Source organism: Calliphora vicina, chromosome 1 (assembly GCF_958450345.1).
Source record: "Calliphora vicina chromosome 1, idCalVici1.1, whole genome shotgun sequence".
Lineage (NCBI taxonomy): Eukaryota > Metazoa > Arthropoda > Insecta > Diptera > Calliphoridae > Calliphora > Calliphora vicina.
The window spans coordinates 125,657,677-125,677,994 of NC_088780.1; the positions used below are offsets into that span (position 1 = coordinate 125,657,677).

At 31.2% G+C, this 20,318-nt stretch overlaps 1 protein-coding gene across 5 annotated transcripts in view; it reads right to left on the reverse strand.

Moving 5' to 3' along the window:
• cnc (cap-n-collar) overlaps positions 1–20,318 on the reverse strand; it is a 156,065-nt gene that overhangs the window by 11,684 nt on the left and 124,063 nt on the right. For all 5 annotated transcript variants that reach the window (XM_065515770.1, XM_065515769.1, XM_065515768.1 and 2 more), the window contains 4 exons: positions 18,731–18,804; positions 17,566–18,141; positions 2,671–3,102; positions 2,501–2,597 (listed from right to left, as the gene is read on the reverse strand). In XM_065515770.1, coding sequence (XP_065371842.1) covers positions 2,501–2,597; positions 2,671–3,102; positions 17,566–18,141; positions 18,731–18,804 — 1,179 coding nt within the window. The remainder of the gene's footprint in view (positions 1–2,500; positions 2,598–2,670; positions 3,103–17,565; positions 18,142–18,730; positions 18,805–20,318) is intronic.

Below are 20,318 nucleotides of genomic sequence, written 5' to 3' on the forward strand. Positions count from 1 at the left end.
CCGCAACCCTATACTGATAGACTAGCCTACCGGTGCACCTAAATTAAAAGGTTGCTAGTACGGAAATATTATAAACAAGCTGCTGATTTAAGTTTACTGCAGACATTTGAGCAAATTTGTGAAAAAATCGTCAAGAATTCTTGAATGTTATTGTAAAAGATTACTTAAAATATAGATGAAAAATTCAGAAATAGGCTTTAAAATATAAGATTCGGATTTGACCGAATATTAGGTACGGTTTGATTTCGTACTGAAAACCCGGGATAAACAAAATAAAAATACATTTTGATCTCAATTCAATCTAAATTATTTCTAAAGGGCTGTAAATTGTTGAAGGATGTAAATTGGCTGTCAAATGATGAAATGTTATGACTTGAGATATCATTCTTTGATATTTATTTAATGCAAACTTGAGAAATTTGAACCATAGAATTCTTTGGATGAATGGAACATTTGTGAATTTTTTTGAAAAAAAAAAAACTGAACGAAAACAAACCACACAGTCGACCAATCAATTCAGTAAAATCTTTATTATCAAAACGAGTAGTCGAGTAGTTGGACATCATCTTTTGGATGAATGGCTGGATTAACAAGCCACATTGTTATATATGGGACGATGCTAATGCAAAAAAAACCTTCAATTCATTTAGTTTCTCGATTTTCCGAATTGTTTTAGTGATTTAACGCCGGTGTACTATGTTCTTTGGGGTCATTTGAAAGGCCGAATTTACATAAACAAACTGAAGCTCTTAAAGATGAAATTTGGAGCTACATTGAGAACAGAGAAGCGTTTTTACAAATTGTGGTTAAAAATAAACAAAACTGAATTTGTCAAAACAGAAAAAAGTGTTTTTAAGCATAACCTCAAATGTGCCCACTATTTAAGTGTTCCACTTTCAGCTTAAAAATAGTTTTATAAAAAAGGAGTTTGACTTATGAACGTATTTAAGAACATGCTTAGTTTTTTACGGGATAAATTTAAATCCCTTTTTACCGTTGCACACGTCAAAAATCGTAAAGAATGGTGTTCCTAGAAAAATTTCATATTAATGCCGTTACCAGCTCAATGTCCTGAGTTCAATCCTATTGAGAATTTTTAGTGAATCGTGAATTGGCGGTTGAAAAAATACCGATTAACTCCTATCAATTTGTATGAGTTTTAACAGCGCACTGAGCACGATAGAGAGTATTCCATCAAAGAGTACTCCTATCAATTTGTATGAGCTTTAACAGCGGATTGAGCACGATAGAGATAGAGTATTCCAAATAAAGTTAATGAAAAATTTATAGAAACTATGCCAATGCGTGTAAAATTTTATTTACGTAATAACGGATTTTGAAAAAAATCCGTAAAATAAATAAATGACAGAACAAATTTTTGTATTTGCTTTATTAGTTTTGTTTTTATTCCATAAGAAGTGCACAAAATAGAAACATGTACTCATTTGAGCTTTATTATTTCATACAAATTTATATTGACGAACGTATCATTTTGGTTTTAGACCAGTAATGCGCAGCCCATAGCACAATTGTGCAGAATCAAATCACACGTATTCTTATGCTCTTACATTTTAGTAGTCGTTGTCCACTCAACGAGACAACTAGGAATACGCATGAGCACTGGTGTATGACTTTTTCTTTATTTTTTCAGTTTTTGTATTTGTGTGTTTGTAGGTGCACTGAATAAAATATATAATTGAATGTGTTGGTGAGAGTAAGTGTATTGGTGAGAGGATTTATTTTTGCGAACCTCTGTTTTAGACATTAACAATTCAAAAAATCGTAAGACACATCTTAAAGTGTGCTTTAAAAAACATATATGTATGTATATTTTTTATAAAATATATTTCGAGTTTCATTGTACGAAATAAGTCAGATTTGAAAATTTTGTTTCAATATTTCGAGTAGTTTCCATTTTATATCGTTTTTTGCTACTCCTATAAACTTATTAAAATATGTATATCGTAGCAGGTATTTTTTAAATTAATTCCGATCAATTTTAAATTAAAATAGTTTTTGTATTTCATTTACCCACTTATGTTTTAATATAAAAATACAAATTTTCTCACATCGATAAGTTGATACCAAAAAAATCATAAAATTGCATGACGATCTCAAATATGATTTTCTAAATTTGTTTTATACCAAATTTAAAATATATGAGGATTTTAAATTGGTAATTTTAACGGTTGTAACTATTTTGTGTTAGTGTGGGACCGATTTGCAATTGGAGAATTTTGAAGAAATTTTATTTTTGGTCACATAATTTGTTAATTTGAAATATGATTTTTAATAACATTGATAACAAAAACATAAATAAAAAATATTTCTTATTAAAAATATACTCAATTTATCATGACACACCATAAAATATGGACTTGGTTCCTCTCCATAAGATAACGATATACATATCTAATTTCCCAGAATAGCTACATATTTATTTGTACTCACAAATATTAAATATAAAGTTAACATAAAAGAAAATAACTTTTAAACTTACTGTCATTAACATTCATATCCATTAAATGTAGATCTTCATCGTTTAAAATCGAATTGATGAAACCATCTGTAGTATGATTCATATCCGAAGAAGCATTCTATAAAATAAAATAAAACAAAGCAATTGTTATACTATTTTTCCTGATTATAATAAAACTCACTCCAACTTACCGAATAGTACATCATATCATGTTCCATCTTGTAGGCGCCAATATTTGGTGCGGAACCACCCACAGCACCGGCACCCACGCCCGAAACATCCGATTCATGTGAGGAATTTGTCAAATGCATGCTAGAGGAAACGGCTGAACCCAAATTATGACCATAGTGGGGTTGTGAGGGACACAGTTCACCCAATGAGGCATTGGGATGTAACATGGCGGCAGCAGCAGCATGATGATGATGATGGTGGGGATGTGGTGGTGGTGGTGGGTATTGAGCATGTTGTGGACCACTTTGATACGAATAGGGATGGCTGGGATAGTGGGGGTAGGGGGACATTTCGGAAACACCACCTACAACGCCCATGGGATTGAAAAGACTGGCAATATCTTGAAAACGATGTTCCATGGAGACGGCACGACTTAAAGTGGGCATGCGACCCTGTAATAAACAAAATTGGAAAATATTAATAAATTGTTAATTTTTTTTTTTTGGAAATTAATAAAGATTTCAAATTTCTTTTGTTTTTTTTTTTTTTTTTTTTTTTTTAACAAAACAAACTGTTGATGTTTGTACAACGTGTGGGTGATTAATTTTGTTTATTGAAACCGCATCAATAAAAAAACATAAATTTTGAAATCAATAAATAACTAATCAATCATATTCTTAATAATAATACAAATATAAAACAGAATTCAAATAAAACCTCTGGTTTTTTACAAAAGAAAACACAACAGAAACCTTAAAACGTGCGCATGCGTAACATTTGTTTGTAAATTTATTTTCCTCTAGAGATCATCTTATAATTTAAACAAACTGTGAGAGTTTGTGGCCAAAAATCATAAAAAAATATAAAAAAATCGAGACAAGTACAACATCCATTATTTACTAAAAAACAAGAAAACGTGAACAATGCATCAAATCTGTGGCTGTTTGAACGGGGTTTTAATAAGTTTTTTTTTGCTTTTTTAATATTTCATAAATAAATATTCAAAAAAAGAGAACAACTCAACTCCAGTTTTTGTTGTTGTTAGCAAACGAGAAGATCGATCGAAATTAAATTGAAATAAATTCCATTCCTTCATACAATATTGACAAGTGCTCACAGCTTGGTGTTGGATTTTTTTTTTAATTTCAAATATGTTTTATTTTTTTTTATTTTTGTATTTAAAACCAACTGGCTCCAACTGACTGTTTAAATATTGGTGTTTAAGCCAGCCTTTTCGGTGGTGCTGTAAATGCATTATGTATTTGGTTTACTGAAGGTGCCGGCCTGAGTTTGAGTGTTTGTATGAAGGAAGAAATAGGTTTCTTTTTTTTACCAAAAATTAAAAAAATCGTGTCGATATGATCGACAGCTTTTTTGAATTGTTGTTTAAAACGTTTCAATTGATATGTTTTATGTATTTGTTGGTTTTTCAAGTATTTATCTTAATTTTTTTTTGTACGTTTAAGTAAATGTTTGATTTTGCAGAAAAGAGGGTCATCTAAGGTTAGCGTATTTGTCTGTAGCAACAAATTTATTTATTTGGTGGGAAATATAAATGTTTATTTAAGGGATTTTCAAATTAATTTTAAGTAAATTCTGATTGTACTATTTCTTCATGTTTATTTATTTTAAAATAGATTTGAAAACACTAACTTTATTTTATATTGTTTGTAACCAAACAATTAAAATGGTTGATTTATTTTCAATTCGTGAAAGGTGTATCTGTAAGAATATTTTACCCTTATTTATGAGGTGCTTATAATTAGCTTATTATGTTGGCAAACGTCCACACTTTTGAATCAAAATTTTATTTAATATTTCAGAGCATTTGTTGCTTCTAGCTTGTTCACGTAAACACGATCTTTCAAATTGCCCTAATTCACAAGAACGTATAAGGCGGCCAGATTATAACATCAAATCGAGAAATAACTCTGGGATATTTCTCATGCAATAACTGAATTGTTTTGCCGGATGTGTGGCTCGTGGCGTGGTTTTGCTGAAACCAAAGATCTCTGCTGTCAAAATCTGTTTTTTTTTACATAAACGCATAATTGTAAATGGGCTTTATTATTACTTTGTTGAAAAATACATTGTATAAAGCGTTCCATAGTTAAAATATCCCTATTTTGTACTAAATAAATGTCATAAAGTAAAGGATGACAGCTAAAATCTTGACATTCCATCATTTGACAGCCAATTTACTAAATAACCTTAATTTTGCCCACTCTTTACATTGTTTACAATTTCAGATTACGTTGTTGTCTCAAACTTTGCTTGCTATATCTTTTCCAATTTTTTTTTTGATCTGCCATTATTACACGAGCTCAATCATGTTCAGAATCCTTAAAACAAGTAGAATTAATTTATAAATTCTCAATTCAAGTTTAAATTGTGAAATCAATTTAATCACATGCAGGTGGCGTACAAAATTTGTAAATACATTCCGTCTGACTTTTAAGAATATGGGAAATAGTTTTTAAAAATAAATTTTGTTACGCCATGTTGAATTAATAATATTTTACTTGTTAATCTTATAATCATTAAAGGTGGAAAAAGGTAAAAAATCTATGTAGAAAAGATCAGTGCCATTATATTTATACAGATATAACTTGTCTCTAACTATTAACAATCTAAGCTCACATAAAGCATGGACTCAAGCATAAATTTTGAAATCAGTTTTATCCCCAACAAGGCCAATTTTGTTTCAAATTTAAAAAGGCGAAGCCTAGTCAAATCAATCCATTTTGAATTCATAACATTTAATTTGGAAACCATATTAAGGTCATAAACGGTCTAAAAAATTTATGTAGAAAGGAATTCTACATAAATTTCTGAAAATTCTGAAAATATCGGTTCAATGGTAAACAAGTGGTTTACTGATTTTGATGAGATTGAAAGTGCGGGAGATTGTGAAGCCATAGGCATCTCACATGGCTGAGTGGTAAAAATTTTCCGCAAGATAGGTACCACGTTTCATCACAATTGACCACAAACGCAATCGTGTGAAAACTTCTCAGGAGTGTTCGTTTTGTTCAACCGTTATATGGACAAGTTTTTTGTCGTAACCGTGAACGAAACGTGAATCCACCACAACACACCAGACACCAAACAGCAGTGAAAACAGTGGGTTTCTCTAGGTGAATCGGCGCAAATGAAGGCCAAGTTGTGTTTGTCTGCCAATTAAGTCATGGTGACGTTTTTTGGGATGCACGCGGTATAATCCACGACCTTCAAAAGGTTAAAACAATGAATGTCAACTTATTGGATAAATTTAAAGAGGATTGACAAAAAAAACGGGATTTCGACAAAAAAGTTTTTCATCAGGGGTGCACACATGTGCAGTTTCCATGGAAAAAATCCATGAGTTAGGCTACGAATTTCCTACCTCATCCGGCCTATTCTCCGGATTAAGCACCGTGGGACTATTTCTTGGTATCAAACCAAATTTGACTGCAACGATGAAATCAACTCACAAACAAATACGTATTTTGATGACCTCGGCAAATCGTATTTATTGGAAGGGATAACAAAATTAAAGAAACGTTAGACAAAGTGTATAGAGCTCAAATTAAAAATATTCATACAAATTGGACTTAGCTCATTTCCACACTAAGCCAATGATAGGCACTTTATTCTGCTGAGCTAATGACGATTCATTTGATTTTAATTAATTAATAAATTTTTCTTAATTTTCAGCTTATTGCTTGATTTTTATAATCCAGTTGACAGAGTTTTGAATGCAGTTTGAGTTACTTAAATATTTTAAAACTATTTTGTTTTATTTTAAAGTTTATTTACCGTTTAGTTAAAAATTTATTTTAAGGAACTGCACAATATCACTATGTTTAACATAAATATGGTTGGTTTTAATTAATTTTTGAATTTGATTACTTTTTATTTTATATACTAAAATTTTAATATTTTCTTTTGTGTTACACTTTTCTATTCTCATAAAAATGTATTTTATTTTGTTAAACATTCAAGACACATTTGCAAAACCGACGGTTTTTTTTTGCTTGTTTTTAAATATAATTTTGTTTAATATGTATTAATAATTGCAAAATTTTAGTACATAAATAAATAAATATCCAAGATCAACTTAGAACATATTTTGAAATATCACTTCGATCGAGAATAAAAAAAATGAAATAAAAATACACACGAAACACGTAACGAGACGACTGACAAATTGTTAAACACTGTGTCGTTCATCAATTTGTACGATGATGAGTTCGAGTTTGAGTTTGTAAGAGGAGACGACGACGGACTAAAACGACTACGACGACATGGATTGATGGGATGTTTTGGTGTTTATGAAAAGATTAAAACACGCAAATGTTTCTTTCACTCATACATTTAACAACAATTTTGATCTTACAGCTAAAATTGTAGATGTAGTGGTTGTATGTTTGTAGTTGTTAAGTGTTTTATAAGATTTTGGTCAAGATGTTTTTGGCTGGCTGGCTGACTGACTGACTGTTCGTATGGATGCTGTTGCACATACTACTTACTTACTACTTGCTACATACAATACATTATTTTATTCATTGTTTTGTCTTGTGATTGATATTTGTTTCATATTCGACTACTTCTTGAGCTCGATCTCTGGCTCTGTCTCTATCTTAGGATTGGTATTTTAAAGTAAATAAATAAACATTTCCAAGACGACAGGTAAAGATTGAGATTCTTTTCATAAATTTCTGTTGTTGTTGTTCTTTATGTTAGAGGGTCCCTTTTAATACAGGTAAAAATTTATAGCAATTGATGAAAGTAAATAAACAAATCTTTGTTTTTTCTTCCAAAAGATTTACTTTTTATATATACATATGTACGTGTTAGTATTTAAGCCAAAATGTAGATGTGTATTAGTTTTATACATACATACACTCATATGTATGTATATTCACTCATCTATGAACTACAAATTACTGCCCAGCAGCCACTGCTACTGGTATTTTATTTATTTGTCGTGGCTTAAAATCTCATTCACACGAATTTTGTCACCATTTAACAAATTGTTAACAAATCATGCTTGTTTCTCGTTTTATTGCAGTGTCTAGTACGTCGTTACATTATTATAATCTTATGACTATTTATGACTTATGATTTTTTAAAGATTGTTAGGCCAAAAACACTACATATTACCTAAAAGCCTACCATCAATATTCATTCATTATCCAGCAGTTCAGCATGTACACAGAGAAAACTGATTCGTATTAGCAACCGAATTTGTTGTCAATCGAATGATCGGTTGTACACATAGAATTTTTCGGTTCTAGTAACAGAAAATCAATGAATAAAGAAGAATTTCGATTGAAGCAATCAAACTTTTATTACCACTTCTAAAATTTTGTAGCCACAACTGTAAAATTCGATCACTAAAGCAGAATCATTCGATTAGCGCCAAATTCGGTAGTGAACACGTATCCGTTTTCTTTGTGTAGTACTTAAGAAGCCAATGCTATCCATTTTAAATAATTGTTTTCACAAGAGTGTAATTACTTGGCTAACTCCAATTTATATACAGTGGTTTACAATAAAGAGTGAGACCAAAATATACTATAAAATATACATATACTTGTATTAAGTTAAATAATCCTTAAAACTTTTAACCCAAGTATTATTTGATTTTTTTTTTGATCAAGATACCTTTGTAAAGCATGTCAGTTATTATGTTTAATCTCAATTATATTCATTTGTTGTTAATCTTATTGAAATGAGTGACCAGAAAAAGTGCCTACTAAAATTATTAAATATTTTCAACAAAACCCAACTTGATCCTACAAAAAGTTGGCCAAACAATCAAAGGTCTGCCTTCAAAATGATTCCAATGTTATTAAACAGTATCGGGAGAACTTGTCTGTTGATATAAAAGCTGGTTCAGGTAGAAGGAATGGTCCACGTTTGATGATGTTTCTAAAGCCAATAAATAGAAAGCATTTTCAAAAGAGCTCCCAACACATCCGATAGGAAGGAAGTCCGGTTAGCTTAGTACTTGGACTATTTGGTACAATAAGTTAAAGCCAATGCAGGTTTAAAAACATACATGGCTCAAAAAGTTCCTGACAGGAACTCTGCTAAAAATTTAGAGGCCTAAGACAGAGCACTGAAATTTTATAAAAAAATGGATGACGAAACTTATGTTCTGGAAAATTTTTCGCAGCTTTATGTTGCTGATGCTCGAGGGAATGTTGTAGAAAAGTTTAGGAACCGAAAGCATAAAATTTTCCCAAAAAGTTCTTGGTATGGGAAGCAATATGCAGTTGCGGCAAAAGAAGAAAAACATTTGTTATAAAGGGCTCTATAAATACCGAAATTTACATTAAGGAATGCTTACAAAAGAGAATGCTGCTTCCATTCATAAGACTTCTTAATGTGTCCACTTATTTTTGACCTGATTTGGCATCCTGTCAATATGGTAAGCAAGGTCTTGAGTGTTACAAGAACAATAATGTGGTATTTGTACCAAGAGAGATAAATCCTCCAAACTGCCTGTAGCTAAGGCCAGTGGAGAGATATTGAGTTGTTGTTATAAAAGAATTGAATGGCACAAAATGGTGTCCGAAAGTGTGGTAGATTTTAAACTGAGATGGATTACCTGTTTGAACAAAGTGACAGAAAGCTCTATAAAAACCTTAATTGAAGGGTTTCCAGAAAAGTTTCAAAACTGTAGATTTAGTGGTTTCTTTTTTATTAACATTTATGTATGTTAAAATTGTTTAGATCTCACTCCTTATTACTTAAACCGTTCAATATAAAAATTCTCCAAAATACATAAATTTATTTAAATATTGTACAAATTCATTAAACATTAAAATATTGGCGTATTACTAGGCATTTATAAATTTATACACTTTTTCCCGAAATCCTCCCATTAAAGTTTTTATACCCTACACAGGTTATAATGCGTTTGTGCAGATTTTTGTAACGCCCAAAAATATTAGTCGAACACCCATCTTAAAGTATACCGATCGACTTAGAATCACTTTCTGGGTCGATTAAACAATGTCCGTCTGGCTGGCTGTCCATGTAAACCTTGTGCGCAGAGTACAGGTCGCAATTTTGAAGAATTTTCGATAAAATTTGGTACATATTCTTTTTTCGGCCCAAGCCTATTGAAACTGGCTGAAATCGGTCTATTATTTCACATAGCCCCCATACAAATGTCCTTCCGGGCCTTTTTCCGATGGTGGCATGATGCCAAATCGGGCCAGAAATATGAAGGCCCTCAGTGCTGTTTTAAGAAAGATAAAAGTAATTTTTGTAGACCTTCCGTAATATTATATATTTATTTGTTGTCACATATGATTGTCTTAATTTGCCACAACTGCAAATGGCTTGCCACACAAGAAACTTGTTGGGAAATTTTATTTGTTTTTTTCCCCACTATTGTTCTTGAACATTACTTTGTCCATCAGCCACATAAAAATCTTGACCCGGAAGTTGTGAAATGTCTGCCAGTACATAAGTTTCATCGTCCATCATACAGCAGGTGTATTTTTATAAAAGTTTACCCAAATTTGTCGCTCCTTTTGTTTCTAAGTTCTTTACCTCACTGTGATCTGGAACTTTATCCGACCTAGCATTAGCTCTGGCTATGCGCAAAAAAGAATCAGATCATTTAACTTTACGAGCTGCTTTTCTGATTTTGACTTATTTTGTCTTACCAATATCTGTTAGACCTTACTGATCCAGGTTTTCTTTCAATGTTCAAATCATCTTTATACTGTTTTTTTTTTGATATTTTTCTTTTGGAAGTCCATATTGGATTTTTTTAGAAAAATTGTGATTATTTTTTCACGCACTTTTTGTGTGGTGTCTATTTTGACCGAAAAAATAATATCTGACATATTTTTAAAAGCTAACGCGATTAATAAAATAATAATTTGTTGGACCAAGCATAAGTTTTGGCGGGAATAATGTGTATAAGTTATTTCTGACTCACTCTGTATAACATACAAATGTATAAGCAATTATTCAGGTTTCAATAGATTTTGGCAAAACTATCTTTTAAAATGTTTAAAAACCTGATATTTTAATGGTATATAATTGATAACTTTTCTTATTGCTTTTATATTTTAAAATTCTATTTCTCCACTCCTCCTACTATTTTAACATGTAAATATGTATTGTCTAGTTTTTTAATTACTATATTTTGAAATGCATCAAAACGAAACTTTTTTTTTTTATTTTTAGAGAATTATATTTCAATTCCAAACGCTTTAGCCCTTAGAAATTTTCAATGTTTTTGCGTGTGTTTTCCATTGAACAATAACAACAATACAAGTGAATTGAAATTATAGTGTTACAGCACATTTTCAAAACGTAATAAGAGGGTTGGAACTTGTAAGATTCTTGAACTTGAATTACACTTGGCATTTATATACATATTGAAATAATAGTAAACATACATATGTTAACTATATAAATACATATGTATATGTTTGTACTCGTATTCAATAAAGAAATTTCAAATAATTTAAATAGCAAGAGAGTAGGTTATTAATAATCTAAAATTAGTTCTCGAAAGCAACCAAGTTCGCCCCACGAAATGCAATGCTGTTCACTTTTCGGATGAATCCAAATACAATTTAAGAGGCTGCGATGAGAGAACATTTGTAAGAAGACCGAAGGAAAAGAGACGATATTATGTATCCATACGTTGACGAAAATATGCCCCTAATGGTTACAATCCAATGAGGTACGTGTTTTGAAGTGACATGCAAAATCGTCAGCTCTCAATCCCATAGAAAACATATGGAAAATTATAGATCGCAAAATACGCGCTAAAAATTATACCACGAAGAAGCTTGCGATTGTTGTAATAAAATTACGGATTCACTAAAAAGACCACACAATTTTTGTAATAAACCATCACCAAAGACAAGCTTGATAAATACTATGGGAACTCTGCACCATCAATTTCAATGGTAAAAAAGTGGTTTACTAAATTTAGTTGTGGGTGAACGTTCTGCATGCCCAGTTGAAGTGTGTTGGCCGATCGGAGATTGGAAGTGCAAGAGATTGTGGAAGCCAAAGGAATCTCACATGACTCAGTGGTTTCAATTTTGAATGACCAATTGGGTATGAGAAAGCTTTTAGCTTTTTTTTGATCAAGTTACCATTGAAATTTGTAATTTGTTCTTAATCTGATTTAAATGAGTGAGGAGAAAAAAGTGTGTACTAAAATTATTAAATATTTTCAACAATATTGATAGAAAACCTGGTTCAGGTAGAAGGAATGGTCCACATGATGTTTCTGAAGCCGATAAATAGAAAGCATTTTCAAAAGAGTTGAAACTGGTAGGAAAGCAGTCCAGTTAGTACTCGGTACTCGGACTATTTGCTACAATAAGTTAAAGCCAATGCAGGTTTAAAAACATACAAGGCTCAAAAAGTTCCTGATAGGAACTCTGCTAAAAATTTAGAGGCCAAATACAGAGCACAGAAAATGAAGTCAAATTTTATAAAAAAAATATACGTGCTGCATAATGGATGACGGAACGTATGTTCCGGAAAATTTTTCGCAGCTTCCGGGTCAATATTTTTATGTTGCTGATGCTCGAGGGAATGTTGTAGAAAAGTTTAGGACCCAAAAGCAGAACATTTTCCCAAAAAGTTCTTGGTATGTCAAGCAATATGCAGTTGCGACAAAAGATGCCAAACCAAACTTTTGTTACAAAGGTCTCTATAAATACCGAAATTTACATCAAGGAATGGAATTACAAAAGAGGATGATTCCAATCATAAGGCTTCTTAATGTGTCCACTTATTTTTGGACTGATTTGGCATCCTGCCATTATAGTAAGCAAGGTCTTGGGTGGTACAATAACAATATGTAATGTGGTATTTATACCAATAGAGGCAAATCCTCCAAACTGCCTGGAGCTAAGTCCAGTGGAGATATATTGGGCTCTTGTTAACAGAGAATTGAAGAGCATAAAAAAGGTGTCCAAAAGTCTGGTGGATTTTAAACGGATAGTACTATAAAAACCTTAATGAAAGGGTTTACGGAAAAGGTTCATAAATTCATCACTAAAAAAATATTTTTTATAAGTTGTAATAATAATTTCAATCAAATAAAAAAAAGAATCAATACTAGGTTTAGTGGTTTCTTTTTTATTAACAAATGCTATTAAATGTGACTTTAGATGAAGAGAAAAACTTAATCATTTACTTAATTTAAACAAAATTTCGATTAAGTTTAAATATTTAATATAATTATTCGATTAAGTTAAAATTATTCGTTGTATTGGTACAAAAAGAAAACTTAATAATATGTTATACTAAAAATTAGTTAAATATTTGGAAAAGTTTTCAATGTATTGTCAACAACTGATTATTTTAAGTTCCAGCTTAGTGTGCAACATAAGCTAATAAAGATTCTAGAAAATTGTGTAAATACAAAAAGATCGCAATCTATGTAGCAAGTTTTCGTTATCGTTTCTGTTTCTGTTTTTAAACATTCAACAATATTTACAAATAATTCCTTGACTTTTCACCAAATTGTTTAACAACAGCCAGTGTGAGAAAACCCAGCAGCCAGTGACAAACGGATTACAGAATAAAATTTATAAATCGTCACACAATAATGTAACACATTGTCAGGTAACATACAAACAAACAAAAAATCACGAAAACAGCTACAAAACATCTTTAATGACTATAAATGTTCGTACACATGTAAGTAAATCTCCTGTTTAATTGTTACTAAATGCTACTGCTGATTGTTTTCTTTTTTTTCATCTCTCAGCAGCTTCTTTCTTTATTTATTGTTTAGCCACCAAGTATGCCTGTAAGCAAAGCACAGAGCAAACACTAAGTCAAACCGAAAAATATCATGTAAATGGGTGTCATTAAGTACCTGTCAAAGTCATGAAGCCGCATAATGATTTGTTGCGGTGTATAACCCGAATAACGCATGCAGTGCAGTGCAACTTGGATAGATCTCATCATGTATGGAGAGGAGAGTATGCATAGGTATGATCGCTGCCGCCTGCCTGTGTGTGCTTGGATGGAATTTACAAAAACAAAGGGAGAAAAAAAACCACACAGTCATAAAGTCACAGTAGCCGAGTAATTACCACACAAAAGGAAGAGAGAGAGGAACATGAAATAAATTGTTTCATACAGGATCTAAGAATTTTGCATACAAGAAAATAACAAAATAAATACCTGTATAGAAATTAGTGTGTGTAATAGATACGGAGTGTTTACATATGAGCTGTCATTTATATGTATGTCTGAATGACAGCAGTAGTTTTTTGATATTTTGGCAATGTTTATTTGAAAAATTATTATAATTTATATGCCTCTTGACAGTTACGTCATTTTGAATTTCTAGTTTTTTGTGGAAGTTTTTCCGAATTCAGATTACTTGTCAATAATACGGCTGTCACTATTTCATATTTCTGATTAAAAAGAAACTATTGATCTTTGACTTTAGCAAACAAAATTAAATTTCGAAATCCTTCAAAGTCACAGATTTTTAACATAAAACACACAATTTCTTTCAAAACCCTGTAATAGCTATCTAATGTAAAGAAGGGATTATGGCCAAATGCAAATAATTTTCACTTGCTGTGGCTAGATTTTCTCTCATTGTCGCCACAGATCAAAGCAAGTTGCACATTTGAATACTCGTATGTGAATGTGTATTATTCGAAAGTATACAGATTTGTGATTAATGTGTTTTTTTTTTTTTTTTTTTTTTTTTTTTTGAAAAAAGATTTTCCTTAATGATAGTTTATCCCGAATTTTGCAAAAATCTATTTAGTGTGTGTGTGTGTTTAAGTCAATCCTTTCAAATTATATTTACCGTTAGAAGACGGCAAATTACAAATTGTTTTAGTTTTAAGAAAAGGTGAAACAATAGAAAAAAGAGTGCACAAACATGCCGCTATTAGATTTGAATGTGACCAATACAGTATTTTCATGAAAAATAAGTAAATTCAAACTTTCGACATGTCTCTCATACATGATTTCTATAGAAAGGTTATCTGTCTCCGGGATACGTTTTTATACCCTTCACCTTCGTGAGAAGGTTATATACACATATACATATATTCTGGATCCTTATAGATAGCGGAGTCGTCTGTCTGTCTGTCTGTTGAAATCAACTTTCCGAAGCCCCCAAATAACTTCATACACGATTCATACATCAACATCTCCGGAATTCTTCCGTCTCGGTTGCTATATAATATAAGAAAAAAACCAGGACAACCTAGATTTTTTACCTATATCTGCATTACTAAGTCATTAATATAGACAATATGGATATCTAATAATAAATATTTCAAACACCTTTGCAACGACGTATATAAGACCATAGTAAGTTAGACCTACAATGGCTCAAAATCGGAAATTTTTTAATTTTTTTTCACCAAAAGTTTTTTGTTTCCTAACTAACTATTAAAAAAAATTAAAAAACAAAAAAAAATTTTAAATTTTAAAAAAAATCTAAAAAAAAATTTTCCCAAAAACTAAAAAAACTATGAAAAAAAAAAATAAATTTTGTTTACCTAAAAATATTTAAAATTTTTATTTTAAAGTATAATTTGGTGAAGGGTATATAAGATTCGGCACAGCCGAATATAGCTCTCTTACTTGTTTAAAGAAAATTTGTCTATCTCTGGTGCAAATTTTCTATAAAATGTTGTACATATGTCTCTAGCGTAAGTTTTTTAAAGAAATATTTTAGTTTGTAAAAAATTGCCGCTGAATCACACCGATTGCTCACCAAAGCTTATGGTAAATGTGTTCCATCGGTTTCAACGTGCGAGAGAGGTTTGTTAGGTTCAGAAGTGGTGATTTTGACGGACCACGAGTTTGAAGACCACGAATTGGAACAAGGAGCTTGCAAAGTCATTGGGAGCTACTCAAGCAGCAATTCCAAAAGCTGGGAAATTGGGTAACATACCAATTGAAGCCGAGTGACCTTGAAAGACGATTGTGCATGTCCGAAATTATATTCGAACGCTATAAAAGAAAGTCGCTTTTGCAACGAATCATTACTTGCGATAAAAAATAGATCCATTATGCTAACCCTAATATTAAGAGAATCGACGCCAAAGCCAAATATCGATGGCGCTAAGGTAATGCTCTGTATTTGGTGGGATCAAATGAGCTGCTGAAATCCGGCCAGACAATCTCATATCGAACTGTATCGAACGCAAGTGATTCGTTTGAAGCTAGCATTTTCCAAAAACGCCCCGAATATGCGTCCAAATATGAAACCGTAATATTCAATCATGACAACGATCGCCCGCATTATGCAATACCTGTTAAAAACTATTTAGAATGAAGTGGTTGGGAAGTTTTGCCTCATCCGCCTTATAGTCCAGACCTTGCCCCGTCCGAATACTATTTGTTTCGATCGATATAGAACGCAGTCTCTGGGCTACGCTTCACTTCAGAAAAGAGTATCTGTAATTGGCTTGATTCTATCATGGCATTAAAAGTTGAGCAGTTATTTTTGGCGCGGAATCCAAATGTTGCCAGAAATATGGAAAAAGGTCCTAGCTAACAATGGACAATACTTTGAATAAATTTGGAAAAAAAAATCCAAGTATTAGGTATTTTTTTTTTGTTAATTTTGATAAGGTATTATTTTAATAGCTAAATTGTATTAAATTTAGCAATTTAATAACTTATTCGAAAGTTTGTGTAAACGTGTATTATTTTTATTAATTGAATTTAACAATCACCCCTTCCTTCTCTTACAAAAAGTATCCACAGCAAAGGCACCAACCAACCAGTAGTAGTAATAGTACGAAACATATTTAGCAGTGGCATTTTGCATTAATTGCATTTAGTCAACCTTTTTTTTGCCATTACAGCAAATCTTTTCATTAATACAACTGCAACAATAATAATAATAAACTACTTATATGACAACAACAACAATAATAATGTCTCTTGATTGTCCATTTGTCTGAGGATCTGTCCGTCCCTCTATCTCTAGTTGCTGTTTTGTTCGTTTGTTTATTTTGAATGTTTTATGACGCTTGTAATTAAATCTCAATTTAGACGTTTTTTTCTGTTTTTTTTTCGCCGTTAAAAAGGTAAAAAAATTCACAATATTCAACTCTTGAGTTTATCTTTTAAGCCAAGTTTGTTTGGTACTTTTTTTTTTGCACTGGTGCTGCTGTTGATTTTAATTTCATTCAATTTAACGCTTTTATTCCTTCTTCTCATAGATGATGTTGATGTACTCGTTCGTTCGTTCGAATGTCTGATTTGTTTTTTTTTCACTCTGTTGTATTTTTTGTTGAAAAGGGGGACTTTTTTTATAATATTTGTGAATGAAAGAAACTTTTTTTGTTGGTTTTAAAATAATTAATACTTTTTTTCAGTTAGTTTGCACGTCTGTTCGTTAGTTTGGTGGTGCAAAACTCTTAATGAAAGTAATTCAATTAATGTGTGTATTAACACTAATGATTTTTATATATAAGTAAGATTTTTATTTAATTCACAAGTGTATATAAATAGTTTTTACTTATATAATCCGTGAATAACGTCAAAAAAAATGTTGTAAAGAAAATACATTATGAGAATTTTCAAGAAATAAATTTAGTAAGAAACTATAAAACAAAATATCCCTTAGTTATGTTGATATTTTGATTTTTACAATCCAAAAGATTCGAAAATTTTGTTATTTTCCAAAAAGATATTTTGAATATAAAAAATCTATAAAAACATTTTAATGCCAATTCGAATTTTAAGCCTCAAAAATAAATACTTGAGACATGTAAAATAAAAATGAAGGATACTTGACAATAAATACATACATACATATTGTATGCTGTACTACTAAAATCTTACAGATACAAACATCAACAAAAAGATTAATTAAAAAAATTATTTATACAATACAAAAACAAAAAAAAAAAATAAAACTTATAAAAATCTCTTACCTGATGATGACCATGATGGAAACCACCCGAACTTGGTTGACGATGAAAAGCACTATTCACACCACCATAGTTTTGTACACCCCCCACGCCACCGGCAGCACCGCCAGCACGTGGATGATGAGCATGCGGATGGTGATGATGATGATGATGCGGAGCAAACGGAGCTGACGAATGTAACATCATACTTAAATCAGCTAGTTCTTCTTTTGCCTCGTCATCTAAATCAAACAATGGTGATGGCAAAGAACTGACTTCGATCTCTGATTGTGGCAGATCGTTATCGTCGTCGTCGTCGTCGCCAACTTCGTCCTTGTCTTCGTCTTCTTCTCCTGCGCCACCACTTTTGTTACCGTCTCTTTTCTTGTTGTTGCTATCGTCACTATTTAGATCGTCTTTAAAATCACCTTCACTTTTATATTCCTTGCCAAAGTCAGTTTCAGTTGTTTTGTTTGCACCAGCAGCAGTTTTGGTTATTGAGGTGGAATTTTGATCGTCGTCTTGTTCTTCTTTTTCCGACTTCAAATGTTTGTTGCTGGCTGCAGCTGCTTTTGAGGTACTTGCACCAGTATCGTCCTCCTAAGAAGAGAATTAAATAAAAAATAAATATTAAAATAATATTCGTTACAAAATTTGTCTGTCGTATACATAAGTTTTCTGTAGAACATTTTGTATACAAAAGTAGTCGAAGAGACAGACAACTTTTATAGAAAACTTTTTATAGAAAACTTGTCGGAGAGGCCGACAGATTTTCTATAGAAAACTTGTCGGAGAGGCCGACAGATTTTCTATAGAAAACTTGTCGGAGAGGCCGACAGATTTTCTATAGAAAACTTGTCGGAGAGGCCGACAGATTTTCTATAGAAAACTTGTCGGAGAGGCCGACAGATTTTCTATAGAAAACTTGTCGGAGAGGCCGACGAAAACATGTCTGCCTTTTGCATATAAACATACAACTTTTAGCATAGAAACAGAAAAATTTTCTATAGCAAACTTGTCGGAGGCAGACAACTACTCTATAGAAAAGTTGTCTGTAATGCCGACAAGTTGTCAGTCTCTCGAGCAAGTTTTTTTATAGAAAATATGTCTGCACTAGTAGGTTCTGAGATATTTTTTTTTTATGCAGAAGTACTTGGAAACAACTTTTATTCTTCCTTCAAATACATACCTCTTCACCAGCCAATTCAGCAAATTGTATAACGTCGTTAAGTATCTCGTCCAAAGGCAAACGTATGTATTCACCTAAAATTAGAAAAACACAAACAGAAAAACATTTTTAGATAAAAATCTTCAAAAAAAAATTTAAAAAGTATTTTAAACATTTCTGCATCCTTTTTGAACAAAACCGACAAGATTTCTAAGAAAAGAATACAATACTCAAATGGAAATAATTTTGACTTTTGTTACAGCAAAAGATTGACGGAAAGAGTTAAGAGAGCCCAAAAAAAAGAAACAGAACAACCTACACTTAAAGTAAAAACTAAATACAAAATCCTTTTAAAAACAAAACTGCATAAAAATATTTTGATTGACAGCCTTTTTGTGAATTAAGAATAAAAAGATTCGAAAAAATTCTGTAGATTTTTAACCCAAGAGAATAATCAATTTGAAACAAAAACAAGTTTTGTCAATGTTTACAAAATATTTATTATTTAGGAATTTTGTTTTCAATATTTAAAATTAAAGCATGAAGAAAATACCTATTAGGTTTTATAAAAATAAAATTAATAGAATTTGTTAGTGAAATGCCCTAGGGTATTTGAAAATGTTAACCAACAGTAGTTGCAGTCAATTAATTGTCATAATTTCTATTTTCAAAACACCTTGCCTCGCCAAATCTCTTGATAATTAAATATTTATTTATTTAAACTTTTTTGTATGAATAGTTAAACATCATTTATTATAAAAATTAAAACAAATATGTTTAATAAACTGTAGGAGAGAAAAAAGATCATTAATCATTTAATTTTATTGTAAACGTAAATATGGTTATAGTTTAATACAGGAAGCGCAGCTGTAAAAATTATGAAATATTTAATTATGGATGGATAGAATATTGAGAAGTCGTGATCGAAATGCAGTAGTTAAAGTAGTTTAAGGGCGAAGGGAACAATTATAATTATTTCTACCCTTATAAGTTTTAAAATGGCGTTTCTTTAAAACAACTCTAGCTATAAACAATAGCTTAAAACAATTATCCTTAAAAGTATCTGTAAGATTTTAGTGTTAGTAAGGAGTTTGTCGTTGGAAAAGGAAACACTTTTGCAAAGTTTTCGGTGACATTTGTAATTAACAGTTATCCGTTTATATTAACAATTTTTAATGGTTTTTTTAAGACAAGTTTTCTATAGAAAAGTTGTCTGTCTTTAGGACAAGTTTTCTATAGAAAAGTTGTCTGTCTTTAGGACAAGTTTTCTATAGAAAAGTTGTCTGTCTTTAGGACAAGTTTTCTATAGAAAAGTTGTCTGTCTTTAGGACAAGTTTTCTATAGAAAAGTTGTCTGTCTTTAGGACAAGTTTTCTATAGAAAAGTTGTCTGTCTTTAGGACAAGTTTTGTATAGAAAAGTTGTCTGTCTTTAGGACAAGTTTTCTATAGAAAAGTTGTCTGTCTTTAGGACAAGTTTTCTATAGAAAAGTTGACAAGTTTTCTATAGAAAAGTTTCTATAGAATAGTTGTGTTATCTTTAGGACCAGTTTGCTATAGAAATGTTGTCTTTAGGACAAGTTTTCTATAGAAAAGTTGTCAGTCTCTGAGA